Here is a 14,465-nt window from a genome sequence, read left to right on the forward strand (position 1 = left end):
TTTTACAAGGTTGGATGTATTTTTGCAACAATCAGCTGAGGTCACAGCGCAAGTATAGTCAGCTGGAAGGTGGTGAGACAGCCTACCCCTTCCCCCTCCCCCCCCTGCACATGCCACACACCCTTCAAAGCCCCACTTTTGGGTCACCTAGAGATCCCTGACAAAAAATGGCTGACCTCCTAAAAATATATACAAAAATATAAAATGTAAATAAAAAATACAAACTAATTTTATTTTCTTCTTCTTTTGTAAAGTACTTTCAGAAAAAAAAAAAAGTTGGGCCTTGAAGTTCTAGTCTCCCCCCCACCCCCTTTTAAAAACATGGGTCTCTCCACATAGGTGTGACATGAGTGTGTCAGTGTGGCTCTTGCGGGCAGGGAACTGGATATTTCCTCGCGCCTGCTCTACTTGCTGACTGGGACCACAGGCTTCGGTATTTTGTGTTTTTTTTTTTGTGACAGGAACTGAATGGTGGGTAGGTTACAGTGCCACCTAGTCATCATCTTCCGTTTTCTGCTTCTTGGGGTCAACTTTGTCATCCTACAAAGAGAAAAGAGACAGACTTGTTTGGTTCCACGTGCCAAAAAAGTCAGTCACTGTAGAGTTAGAAATTGTTCTCCTTCTGCCATTGCCCAAGGCAGGCTACAAAATCTTCCAAGCTCTAATGAAAACACAAAAACTAGCTTCAGTAGCTGAGCACAAGCTGCTCACACAATTTTATAGTCATTACTACGGAGTGAAACTAGATTTGGAAGCTCAGGATACAAAGCATCCTCATGTCTGGCTGTTCCAAGAGAAATGGACACCACGTCACCTTCCTGTGCCCTCCCTGCTGCAGAGAAGGCTGTGCCAGTTGTCGTACCGCTTCTAATAGCCCATCTCTATTCCAGCAGAAACTTCTCTACACTTTCTAGCAAAAGGTGGCTTTGTAGAGAGTACCAAGCTGGTACCATCTGACATTATGCAAAATCTAACACATCAACTTTTAAACATGGAAACGATGGCAGCTGAAATCAACAGCGCAAGGCCATTCAGAGGGTGGGTCTGATCTGGGCAGCCCGCTCCGGGTGCTGCAGCAATAGACAGGGAGAGCATTTGATATTGGAGGCCCTTAAAACCTCTGCGCTGGGGGGTTCCAGGCACTCTTCCAGCTGTTTCCACTCTGGAATTTGAACACATGAAGATTTCAATGTTGTACTTTTGGGCTCTCTGCCTCAGGCCCCGGGACCATGGGGAGTGCGTTTGTTAGACCTCGCATGCCTTTTTCACTGCCACCTTCTTTTTCATGGCAATAATAAATAGAGGGAAAAAAAAAACAAAAACCAAGGGGGCCGCATCCAACCCCAAGCTTTAGCCCCACTGGGCAAGAGAAGGACCTGGTTGGAAAAGGCTCATGTTTTCACTCACATCCTCGTCTTCAGCTGCCCGTTTGCCTCTGGTTCCTGCTGCTTCATCATCATCATCCTCATCCTCACCTACAGAGCCAGAGCAATAAAGAGCCAGATCAGGAGTCTGCAGATACCGAGAGGACAGACATTCAGCCAGTGACATTTCAAGCACGACAGGGGCAGCGAGGGGGGGAAGGAAGGAGGCAATTAAACTAAGCTCCCTGTGATCCTGCTAAAGAAAAGGAAGAGTTTCACACACTTGTTCTGCTCTCCCTCACAACCCTCCCATCCGACAGGACGACACTAGCATCACCCACTCCACATGCACCAACAGCAGCTGGGCAAGGGTCGAGAGACACCCATGCATCAATAAAAATGATGACATGGGGGAAGCCCCAGGACACCCCCCCCCCCCTCCTTCACTCCAGAGCCCCCCTTCCCCAGGATACAGCTCCCTCTCCCTACCCCACCTCATTCAGGAGCACAAGGACACTTCTCCCCCACCCCATTATTCCAACAGCCCTCACTCACTACTCAGGACACCTCGCCCCCCGGCAGAGGGTTAGTGATGGATCAGAATTCAGCTGCTGCCTTTCAAGCCCCAGCTTACAGGTCAAGATTAAGGCTACAAAACATTGCAGGGTGAATGGTGGAAGTGCAGCAGAACGGTGAATAGTGAAGCTGCCCTCACATGATAGCAGCAAGTGATATATTGATATAACAATTCTCTGTATGGAAGAGGGGCAATGTTATCCACTCGCGTCCAGGTGTGTGGGGATGACCATGCTAGAGAGTTCTCCCTCCTCCCTGCACCAGTGCCACCACGATGAAACACTTATTGCAGAGTTTGGCACTGGGATGGGAGCACCTTTCTACCCCTTTCCAACAAGGCTGCCGAGGCCTCCCCAAGGCACAGCAGAAGCTGGGAGCAGAGGCGTTCCCTGGCCATGGCACAGCCTCCCTTTGCTGTGAAACACACCAAGACACAGCCCTGGAACCAGAGCAAAAACTGCAACCACCTCAGGAGGGAAGGCAGGAAGGAGCAGAATTGTGCCCAGCTAAAGAAAAATCAGAGGCACAGAAAGAGTTAAATCCACGAGGCAGCCCACAAAAGGAACAAGCACCTCCTCATCCAAAGCCCAGATCCCGCATTAGGCCCTAGAGCAACTTCCCGTAGGGTCCCCGTGAGAGGAACGCTCTGGAGGCTGGTAGGGAAACCCCACCACAACCTGGGCCAAGCTCTGTACATCTCCCCAATCGAGACAGGTTACAGGGACCCTCCCTGAAACATGGTCTGGGAGCTTCCTAAGGAAACATGAGGGGGGCAAACAGTGGCTACAGTTCCCCCTATTCCACAGCCCTCATGGATTCTGCCCTCAGCTCCGTAACACACCCCAGTTTACCCAGTCCGACCAGTGCGTGCTTAAGAGGAAGAGGAGGGCTAGGCTGTTTTACTGCACACAATCACTGTTGGAAACTCCTCTGTCCTCCGATCAAGCAGAAAGCAGAGCTAATCCTTGGGAGACCATGTGCTGGAGAGGGGAGATCTGTCCTTGCAGACAGCAGGGGCGGGAAGCCTGCTACGGGGCACTCGCCTCTCTTCATCAGTGCGCTGCTTGGACACAAGCTGGCAATCTGACCAGTAAGGCCGATAACTTGGATGCAACTCAAACATTGCTCTCTGCTTCAACAGCGATCAACGAGGGCCCTGACTTTTACGGTGTGGGAATCTGACAAACACGGGGGCAACGGGGAACTGGACTCAAACAGCAACCAACAAGGGTCCCGGACTTCCATGGTCTGGGAAACCGATTAGCATGGGGAGGACCTGCACAGCACAGCAGATGCTACCAATAAGCTTGCTGGGCAGACTGGATGGACCATTTGGTCCTTTTCTGCCGTCATTTCTGTTTCTGACTTGCCACTAGTTTTCCTTACATTGCCTGAATGTGTATTTATCCAAAAATAGTATTGCTCGTATTGTGTAAGGGCCGGCCTAATTTCCCTAAATAAAGCAAGCGAGCCCAGATGCCAGAAGGAAGCTTCTCCCTACAACAGAAAAGCTTAAAGGACATGGGCCATGCTGAACCTCACCGGTCAATAAAGAATTATTGGACTCATGAGCAGGGCAGGCCTTACTGGCTGATTCTTGACTTAGGGTACAAAAATATGAGATTCTGTGGCACAAACCAATTTGGGGGCACTTTTTCCCACTTTATTTCTCTGAAAGATACACAAGTGGGTCAGAGGCTTTGGCAAGTCAAGCCCAGAATTTCCTACCAAGGACGCCGGGTGCTAGGTGAGAGCGACTCCTGCAGCTGCCGCCCCAGATAGTTACCTTCTGCTTCCTCCTCCTCGTCTTCCTCGTCTCCGCATTCCTCTTCATCCTCCTCGTCTACCTCATTGTCTGCTTCCTGTTCTCCATTCTCCTCATTCTCCTGGGGGGGGGGGGGGGGGGAGAAATAAGCAAAAACAGAAAATACTGGCAGAGCGCCAAGGGCAGGCACGACTTCCATCAACAGAAACAGGCCCAGGATCGTGACCTTCTGGGAAATCCCACACCAGTTCCCTCCCTGCTCCCCGGGACACGAAGCTTTTGCTACACTTACAGGCACCGGCAGAGTTATCACACAGTGCAAGTGAAAGGCAAGCAAACATAGGAAGGGAGAAAACAAAAAAAACAAACACCGCAAGCTAGCAGTAAATCTTCATTCTGAACACTTTGCAAGAGGAATTAGGGACCAACTGTCCACAGCAGGACAAATCCAGTCAGGAATATTCAAAAGTCAGCAGCACATCCCTCCCGCACCCCCACTCTCCCCTATTCCTCATTCTTTGGGCATTCTCAAACTGAGGAAATATGGGATGCGGCTGTGCTGTTCACCAGAAACCAAAAACCTGGGCAAGGAGGCAGAAGCAGACACTAAGTTGCATGGACAGCTGTAGAGAGAGAGAGAGACCACAGAGGAGACAGCTGAAGCACGTAAAAGCAAGTGCATCATCATTAAAATCACATTTGTATTAAACTACTGCTGAGGGCAAAGAAGAAAGAAGTAGTAAGACTGAACAGAGAAATGACTATAGCCAGGACAAGCACATTACTTATAGAATATAGGCAGTACTACTGTGCTGGGGGGGGGGGGGGGGGGGAATTACTGGCTGGCCACAACACTTACTGCATTCCCATTGGCTGCTTTGTCTTTTCCGGTTTCTTTCTCTTCAACTACTTCCTTCTTCTCTTTTAGATCCTAGAGAGGAGGCAAATCAGAAGCATGGGTGCTGGAGTTAGGCGCTCAGTCGGGAAGTGATGGTCCCATCTTGGATGTGATCGGCCACCCCCCCCCCCCATCTGTGAGTGATGCAGTATGTGACAGGCTCTTCCATTGTTCACCTGATCTCTCCCCCACCCATACAACATTGGGACTTACACTAAAAAGCAAAACCCTATCTGGCTCCTGTTACTTCTCTCATCCCTTTTACAGGAGCAAATGTCAAGAAACATTTCTTCATAGAAAGGATGGGGAGGAATGGAATGCCCTCCTGGAAGACAAACACTAACGAAAGTCAGAAGGTTAGACAGGGGATCTCTCATGGAAATGAAGGAAAAAAAAAAAACCAGGGTAACCTGAACGGAGCAGCAGTTAAAATAAATAAATAAAAAGCTGTCCGGATGGAGCACACTTTGCTCTTTTTCTGCTGTCATTTACCGCGCTACTCCACACCAGTCATTCTCTCCATGGGAGCAGTTCTAGTGCAGCCCAGGATAAAGAATTGCATACAAAAATCAGACCAAAAATCCATCAAGTCCAGTATCGTGTTTCCCAACAGTGGCCAATCCAGGGCACGATTACCTGGCAAAATCCCAAATACATCCCATGCTGCTAACACCCACAGTATGACACAAGGACCCCCAACATGAGTGATCAGAATGTCCGAGAGGTGAGCCAGAGGGAAAGAAAGTCCCTGAGAGAGACCCAGTAAATGCCTTAAGGCTGCAGACATAAGACACTACCAGAACTTGCAAAATACTTAAGCAGTTTACAGCCACCAAGCATGGGCATATGGACATCGCATCCAACTCTTAACAAAAGCATTTCCCTTGGTGACCAGCATCCCCAGCTGTCTAACAATGGGATGCACCATGTGATCTTCCCAGCAGAGGTGCAGTGCTGTACTGACAGGACCAACAGCCAAGTTTCCATCTGCAAAACACCCCCCTCCGCCCTCAGCCTGCCCTGGGCGTTGTGCAAGGTGCACTGTCTTTCCTAACAAGCCCCAGTACACCTGCTGCCTATATTCTAATTTACTAGTAAGCAATGCTTAGCAATTAAGGTAATTACCTCCCTGAGCTGTCCTTTAAAGTGATACTGTTCCCTTCAGTCTCCAGGAAGATAGTTACTTTGAGTAGAAAGCAGCACCTTGTTTAATCAAGATTTTTTTTTTTTTTTAAATCCCCCTCCTCCCACCTCACCCTGAGTTTTCTCCTCTTCCTTTTGGCTTCCAGCTCGGTTGTACTATGCTGCCATGAGCCTTCATTCATAGCTGCCCCCTCTCATTTCACTCAGACCAGCCACTGCAGTGACAGTCCTCAGCTGGGGGCCATGCACTGGGGCTCTCTCTGGAACCCTGCAATCATGGAGCCTACATTCATTCACTAGATACCACAATAGATAAGTCCTGGGGGGGGGGGGGGGGGGGTCCGAATTTTGCCTCCACAGTACTCCCAGTCAGCCCTGGAATGGAGAACCTGACCACAGAATTAAACCCAGATTATCTGCACTATACTAAGCACCATTCAAAAACAAAAACAAAACAAAAAAAAAAAGCCTAACATCTCTGTTGCTGAAATCAATTGCTTTAATTGGTCTTTTCTGGTTAGCAAATTATAAATGTTCTTCAGCAACTATAAAATTACATTAAAAATAGATTTTAAATCTCTACAAAAGTTATAACTTTGATTAGTGTATTTACATTAGGCATCACCAGGGGGCATCACTGAGGCTCATGCTATTTATTCCTACATAAATCTAATCATTTGAAGTAGTCAGACCATTAACAGAGGCCTATACTTCCTCCTGTATGTAATAATTATAATCATGTAACCTATCAAGCTTAAGAAATATCTGGAACACATCCCTAAGTTACAATGAAAATAAGTAAACACACGCCCTAACCACTGCTCATCCAGCCACAAAAACAAAAACACTTTAGGGAAAATCCAGGATGTAAGTTATAATGCCATATCTATACTTTCAGATTTCTTATCACTGCCCCCAAACCCACACACAATCACTGACCAATATTAGAATCAAAACAGGGGCAGATGTACCACTGTGTTCCAACTGCTCTCTCAAACTAATTAACATTCCCATTGCTGCTACTGAAATAATATATCCCTGGAAACTAGAACCTGCAGCCTTATGGTTTTGGGGTGGAGACTGTACCACTAATCGGTTAGAGTACCTCCTACTTCTTTTCCCAGAAGCACTTCTTATGTTCTCCACTAGAGGGGGCTCATATCACTATGTACAAGTGGGGTTGGGAGGAGCTCTGACTGCCCTGAACTAGTAAGTCCAATATGTACTGTAGCTAAAATTCAAACTCTGTTCAGTACCCCTAGCCTCAGAAAATAAGAGTTATCAAATTTAGGGGCCCTGGTACCCATCTACCAATCTCAAGACCTTGGCTGGGATAGTGGTGGCTCTTAAAATTGTGGTAAAAAAACAAAACAAAACCTGTGGGTAGTTGCAAATGAAAGCTCATTGCTCCAGCATTCCGGTACTGATTCCAAATAAGCTCGGAGGGGAGGGGAGGAACAGAAAACCTTTTTAATACTGCATTACTGTTTCACATTTAATCAGCCCAGAATATCCAACCTAAACCGCGGGAAAACAAAATACTATCGAATTTGCCAGAGCCAGCAATCTCTTCCCCACGCTACTTGGAGCTTTTCAAACCTACCGCCACACACCTCGCCTCTCTATAGGCTACTGCCCAACACTGCAGGCCCACCCCGTCCCCAAGCAACCAATCTGCGTCTCTCATGTAATCCGATTCCACCAACATCTCACAGGAATCCTGGAAGGTGTAGTTTCCACAACATTGCACTATCGACCATCCCAACGCAAACACGGCCCTAAGAAAACTACAAGCCCCACCCGGCTAGGTGCGGGGGGGACTGGACGCAGAACCACGTGACTCACCGCAGGCATTAGCGGAGGAGGCAAGGAGCGGTGCGCAAAGACAGGGGAGGGGGCGGGGAAATACTCCCGAGCGCGGAGTCCCTGCCCTAGAGACGTCACAAGAAGGGGGGAGATATAGCGCGGTCCCGGCCGCCCCCACATTTTTAGGAAAGGGCAATTTCAGCTCAAGGGCGGGCAATTAATTTGTTTAACACCCCCGCCCCAAAAAGAAAAAAAAAAGCTTTAATATTACTTGTACTAATGTCTTAATCCGATCTACAGCCGCCGGTAGTGTCTGCCGCGCCCCCCCCCCGCGCGATAACTGCCCGCTGAGATCAGGGAGACCGAGGGCAGAATGAGCCAAGCCCGGTACCGGGGCTCCGATCCACTATGCTGGGCACCAATCGCCGCCTAAACTCGCCCAGCGACCTCGCTCTATGACAGCAGAGCTCCAGCAGCAGATCGCGGGCAGTGCTGAGGCTGTCAGCCAGCGTTAGCATGTGCTCCTGGGGATTTGCTCCTGGGACTGACAGTTCCCCCACACAACCCCTACCCCTCAAAGCAAAAACAAAATACTCCCAGGCACAGAACAGCTAAAATTCGTCAACAGCACCTGGAACGGAGCCAGGAACCCGATCACAGAACGGAGCAACTTCGCTCGGAGGGGTAAGGGGGGTGATAAGCGCTACACAACATGCCTGAGACGAGATGACATCAAGACGAGAGAACTCCACGCCTTCTCGCTAGCCACACGGCACCAGCATCGTCCAAAATTCACCTTGAAAGGGATCGGTACCATGAGGAAAGGTGCCGCGACGATGATAATAAACACGAATTTACTGAACGAAATTAAGAAGCCCCTTTCCCCAGGAAACACTGCGATGTTCTACTTTTATTCTGGAACTATGATCTCTCGAACTCAATACAACAGAACTACAATCGAAACTTGCACAAGCGGGAAAAAAAAAAAAAGCAGAAGTGAGATAAAATTCACAAAGCGGCGAAATTTCCCCTCCCCCCCCCGGTTAGTGGATTTGCAAAACCTGAGCAAACAGATCAAAGCAATCAGCGGTCGGAGGGGCTGGCTACCGTCCTGATACGGTGGCAACGCACTTTAGGAAGGACATAAATTTAACACAAAGATACCAGCAAAAAAAAAAAAATAAGCAAAATGTATGCGATCGGGGGGAGGGGGCGTGCTCTTCTTATTACAGCAGAACCCGGAAAAAAATCTCCGGTGCTACAATGTGTCACTGTGTACGATGCAGCTGGAAACATTGTAGCTTTCAGCCGCTGGGTCCGAGCCATCTCTGCCGAGAGTCGCGCCAGCGGCGCAGCGCAGAAAGCCCCCTTTAAATTCCGCTCCGGTCTGCCTTCACCGCACCTAGGTCAGATCCCGATTTAAAAAGCAAACATCAGCACCAGTCGCGGCGTGCCGCCGCATCATTCCCATTCTTAAGGTTAATCGCTATTTAAAAACATGGAAAAAGAAAGGCAGGGCAGGCGGTCGCGATGGCAGAATTGATCGGTTCGTTTCTTTTTTTTGTTGTTGTTGATGTTGTTGTGCTCACAGGAGTGAAGCGAAGCTAAAACCGGCATGGTCTCTCTGGCATCATTAAACAAAAGAACCCGCGCAAGATCAAGGCAAATGTTGGCAAGCAAACCCCGATCTGCTCCCGCGCCGGCACAAGTCTGGAGGCAACCGGCACTTACAGATCGGATGTAAAGTTACAGTTTCACACGTTACTTCCTCACGCCTCATCTTTCCCGATCATTTCAGGAGAAATTGGTCCAAGAGTGCTGGGGGGGGGGGGAGAGAGAGAGGAGTACCCTTCACATTGCAGGAATCTTTCAGCGGGGAGGGCAGGGGGGGGCAAAGTTCAGTTTAAAGCGGGTCTCTGCTTATTTACAGCGGGGTAGCCCGTGGACAAAGCAGGTCTGAGTCGCTGCCGGCTCCCGGTGCATGCACTTCCCCAGGGGCAGCGCGCCGTCGCCCAGCCAGGCAAGCGCTACAGAAGACAGGCAGATTCCCGAACGAGCGCCGATGCAACTCACCTTCACGGGTTTCTCGGGACTGGTATCCACGGCTGTGTCTGACATGGTTGAAGAGCTGTTGTAATAAAATAGACGTAATGTACAGATATATAAAAAAAAATAAAATAAAAGTACAGGTAAGTCCTGGAGCTTGTACGGGAACAATGCAAAGATGGCTTTTTTTTTTTTTTTTTAATGCTAGTGCAGGGCTCACGCGGCGCCAGAACCTTTAATATAGATTAGTGGGCGGCACCAGCTGCCAGACCGCTTGCGCTTAATTGGTCGAGCACCGAGAATAAAAAAAAAGCAGTCCTAGTCCTGGTCCTGCGATTGGCTGAAGCCGTACACAATGGGAGTAGCGTGCGAGGTTTTTTTTTTTTTTTTTTTTTTTTTGAGGGGGTAAAGTTGCAGTACCCCGTCCCGCCCGCGCGCCACCTGCCTCGCGGCTCCTCTTGCGCGCCTGCGATGAGTTTGCTGCGGGTCTCAGCCTGCAGCTGACAGCTCCAGGGGGGGACAGCGCGCAGAGCCCGGCCCCCCTAGCGGCAGTGCCGGGAAGTGCAGACGCGCCGCTCGTCACCCACGAGGGCAGGAAAGGCGGGGAAGGGCGGGAAAGCGGCTGGGAGGTGGTTGATGCACGTTGAGAGAGAGGTTTTAACCTTGAAGGCAACGGCTCGAGGCAGAAAGCAGCAGCCGAGTGGCGCTCAGACATAATAACCCTTGGAAGGGCGGTGGGACCTCCGCTCTCATCCCCCCCACCCCCTATGAATATAAACCTGATTCCAGTGATTGCCCCCCAGTCCCTCTTTAATAATGCGGAATAAACCTCGCCCTTTCCTCCAGACTCGGGATTATAAATAATTCCCCCGCCCGACTTCTGACGAACTTTGTAGCCAGGCCGTATTCACAGCCGGCGTTTCGTAAATCGTATCCGCGGCTTTTCCTCGCCCGAGGGGCAGAAAAAAAATCGGGTTTAATCCCCCGCTAAAAAAAAAACAAAACGACTCTGGCACCGCTCCAACGTGGAGGGGGCAAAGTGGCCACACCAAAGATGGCGCCTGGCGTGCTCCGCAGGGAAATCATTCGGTTTTACGCCCGTAGGGTAGGCGCAAAGTGGCAGGAAGTCGTCGAAGGGCTGCGGTGGCAGGCAAGCGAATGTGTTCTCGTTAGAAAAAGACCGCGTCGCGCCTCAGAAGTGGCTTTAATTCGAGAGAAGGCAGCCTTCCTAAAGCCCTTCTGCCACACTCAACATGGCGGCAAAGCCGGTGCGGCGGCGCTGACGTCACTGGAAAAACTGACGGCGGTTGGTCTGGGAGCGGTCGCTAGGGCCCAAAGCCGATACTGATTGGGCGGGAAGCTAGAGCCAGCCCGGTGTTGACGCTTTGCGGCCGCTGATAGGCTGACGCCGGCGCCAATCCTATGTCATGAGCCGAGGTGATTTAGAAAGGTCGGCTGGCGAAGTCTGGAAGGGAGTCGGAGGTAGCTCCTTCCCCGGGACGGCGCGCGCCTCCTAATGCAATGTACGTGCGAGGAGTCAAGCATTATCCTGCTTTACACTTGCACTTATTCACTGGCGCGGAGGTTGCAATGCTTTATTAAAACCAGGTACTTCCAGGAAAGAGAAGTTGAAAGACGGGTCTGATTCATGTGCTCCCGGGGGTAGGACGGTAGAGTAAAGGCGCCAGATGCACTCTTATTAACCTAAGAGAGCCTGCGGGTGAGCTGCGCGTAGCGAGGACCGATCACTGTGAAGATGTAGTAAGCGGATGTGGCTGGGCCAGGCGCCGCGCGGCCGCTGTCCTCGGAAGGCGGGCTCCGCGCTCACCGGCTGCAGCACCTGCCCAGGTGTCCCGGCTCCACTACCTGCATGGAAGCGGCCAGCGCGAATAATCTGACTCGAGCCCCGTGGCCTGTCGAGGAGGAAAGCTCTCTCTGCTTTAATAGTCTACGTTCAAACTCTGTAAATATTTTATGCAACTCCTCGCCCCTTGTAACTGGCAATTCTGTAACTTGACTATTTTGTAATTAATTTTTTTACTTCTTCCCCTTTTTTAATTGCAATGTATATTATTTTGGCAACATATGTAAAATTCTCGTGCCAATAAAATTCTGTAAATCTGGACATCAATTTTTATTTATTCCTTCTCCTCCTCCCCCCCCCAATCCATTTCTCGCACGCGCACACCGTTGGAAGAACTAATTTTAGCCGAAAAGCGTGGTAGCGGCTGGGATGCTAGAGCCGAGCGCTTGGTGTGGACAGGGGACGGGGCCGCAGGCTCTCTTTCCGATGTCGCCTTTCTGTGCGGCTCCAGCTAGGAGGCAAGCTTCCGTTTTAAAGGACGCGAGATGGCTGCCTATTCAGTTCATTCAGGGCCATTTCTAACAACGAAAGGGCCCAATGGGGGAACCTGCCGAAGCCGAGCCAGAGGTGCTGGGAGGGTTAGCAAGAATGGGGGCGTTCAGCCGCAGAGCCACTCTCCAACCTACCAAAAGCCGCCCGCGCTTATTCCGATAAACAACGATCGCAGCAGGAACCGGGAGATCCCTTTGCTAGAAGGGGAGCCCGTGAGCGTGGGGTTTTTTTGTTTGTTTTTTAATGCAGAATATACTTGTGTGCGCATAATATGAAGATTTTGTTAAGCGAGAGCTGCTGAGATTCGAATTCCGAACGCACCAATGGGCGGGCACCTGCCAGCTGGGCTTTACCTATCAGCAGGAAGCTGCCGTGGGTTTGCGCGGGTGCTCGCGGGGAGAGGAGGCAGCGCTATCATTTTCGTTTCTTTTAAAAGAAAGGTTCGTTTCCTGAATTTAGCCACAAAGCGCCCGGTGCTTTCGCGCACGCTTTTTTTTTTTTTTGCAAAGATTCCTGTGATCCGATCGGAGTGGTTCCCGCTGATGGCGGCGCTCGCTGCCCCCCCACCCACGAAGCCGAGCCGTTTAGGGCTCAGTCCTGCCGGATCTTTGTCCGGTCACGGGCACGTGTATTATCGGAGCCCGTGGGCCCGAGCTAAAATTAGGGGCGGGTTCCCTGGTTTCAGATTATGTGAGTGGGTGGGAAGGGAGATGAATCCTCTTGTGCCAGTGTAAGAAACGGGATCTCCTGGTTTAAAACTGGAGGGGCGGGATGCATTCTCTTGGGTCAATGTGTGAAAGGTGGATACCCGCTTTTAGTGTTGGGGAAGAGGGATAGATTTCCTTGTAAGAGAAGGGACTGATTTTTCTTGTCTGTAAAAAGAAATGGATCCTCATCAGTCTGGAGAGAGAGAGGGAGAGAGATACAGATACATCCCCTGATTTCAGCGGTGGAGAAAAAGGGGTGGATCCTCTCGTGTCATTTTGAGGAGAATCCCGTGGGCTAGGGTATGAGAGGTGGATGCCCTGGATTCACTGTGAGAGAAGGGGTGGCGTCGTGTGTGAGAGGTGGAACCTCTGGTTTCAGTTTGGGGAAGGAGGTGGAGCCCCTGGTTTCAGTATGGGGGATGGGTGGATCCCCAGGTTTTAGTGGGAGGGAAGGGATGGATCCTTTTGTATCAGTCTGGGGGGGGGGAATCTCCTGGTTTCAGTGTGGGGAAGGGATGGATTTTGGGTTAGTTGTAGGCAGGGGGGGGGGCTTCTCTGGTTTCAGTGTGGATTGGATATGCAGCAAAATGTGATTCCCCCTTGCTAGAAAAGATACGAGTTGCATTGTACTAACTAATTCCCTCTGCCACCTAGAGCTAAAGGGGCATCTCCATTTATTGTAGCGCTATTTATTTTTTTTTTCCAGACTTCAGCCACTAGAGGGCGTTACTTTTGTACCTTTGGATAAAAATGTCCTTCAGCTGGATCAAATGAGGGTTTCTTAGTGTCCTGGAATTCGCCTTCATCTTATTCTTGGCTCCTGTAGATTCAATGCGCCTTCACTGCATCCTGACCACCCATGCAGGCAGGTGTAGGGCCAATTTTAGATACTGTGAGGTCCAGGTCAGAAACGGGAGGGGGAACTGGATTCCGGGAGCTAGATCTACCTCCCACCATGACTTCCTTCTGGGTTCTTTCCCTCCTGCTCTCCCCTTTGGTCCCTTCCTGGGTGCTGTCCCTTCTGCCCTCCTCCCTTCCAGAGCTCTCCATCTTCTGCTCTCTTTCCCCCCCCCCCCCCCCCCATGGCCCTTTCCTGGGTCCTCTACCTTCTGGTCCCCTTCTCCAGTCCTCTTCCTGGCTGCTTTTTCTCCTGGTCTTCTTTGGTGCATTTCCTTCTGCACTCCCCCCGCCCCCCCCCCCCCCCACACCTTCCTGAGTCCACTCTCCCCCACCCTTTCATAGGCCCTTTCTGAGTCCTCCTTTCGGCCCCTTTCCCCTGTTCTTATGTCATTATCCTTTCCCCAAGCATCTCCCTCATGCCCTAACCCCCCCCCCCCCACACACATACACACAGCCCCCAGGTGCTCTTCCTCCCCCCCCCCCCTAATCAGTCCCCTTCTTGGGTGCTCTACCTCCTGCTCCCTGAATGACTCCTGTCAGGGTTCTCCCCTTCTTATGGCTTCTCCCCTCCTGCTTCTCCTGAGCCTTCTCCTTTTCACCCACCTCCCTAGCCCCTCATCCCTTCCTGCCAGCAACATCAGTGATCTTCAGGCCGAGCGGGGCCTATGAGCTGGCCTATACTCATCAGCTCTGCCTCAGGCTTCCTGTTACCTGGGAAACCTGTGGGGAGCAGGGCTCGTGAGCGTGTGCAGGGCCCACAGGGCCCCGGCCCCCCCCCCCCCGCTCTCACCGATGTGTCTGAAGATTGACGCTATCTGGACCAGGCTCCCTCTGGCTTCAGGTGGGTCCCAGGGAAATCACCTTTCCTACGGCCTCCACTCCATGACGCTGATCCTGATTAAGC

The 14,465-nt window shown here is 50.8% G+C and overlaps 1 protein-coding gene across 1 annotated transcript; it reads right to left on the minus strand.

The window, feature by feature from the left end:
* Window positions 1–393: 393 nt before the first annotated feature.
* PTMA (prothymosin alpha) lies at window positions 394–9,817 on the minus strand. The gene is made up of 5 exons (XM_029615929.1): window positions 9,626–9,817; window positions 4,565–4,636; window positions 3,727–3,826; window positions 1,408–1,475; window positions 394–540 (listed from the first exon to the last, which is right to left on the minus strand). Exons 1-5 carry the CDS (start codon window positions 9,668–9,670, stop codon window positions 493–495), a joined length of 333 nt encoding a protein of 110 aa, XP_029471789.1. The 5' UTR covers window positions 9,671–9,817; the 3' UTR covers window positions 394–492.
* Between the last annotated feature and the right edge of the window lie 4,648 nt (window positions 9,818–14,465).

This window comes from Rhinatrema bivittatum, chromosome 9 (genome assembly GCF_901001135.1).
Source record: "Rhinatrema bivittatum chromosome 9, aRhiBiv1.1, whole genome shotgun sequence".
NCBI classification, from domain to species: Eukaryota; Metazoa; Chordata; class Amphibia; order Gymnophiona; family Rhinatrematidae; genus Rhinatrema; species Rhinatrema bivittatum.

Bases quoted from the DNA above. Each gene is read 5' to 3' on its own strand.
- PTMA (XM_029615929.1), bottom strand. From the start codon at position 9,670: ATGTCAGACACAGCCGTGGATACCAGTCCCGAGAAACCCGTGAAG. The intron at 4,637-9,625 runs GTGAGTTGCATC...CCTCCTCTCTAG, and splicing joins GTCCCGAGAAACCCGTGAAG to GATCTAAAAGAGAAGAAGGA. The intron at 541-1,407 runs GTGAGTGAAAAC...TTCTCTTTGTAG, and splicing joins GGGCAGCTGAAGACGAGGAT to GATGACAAAGTTGACCCCAA.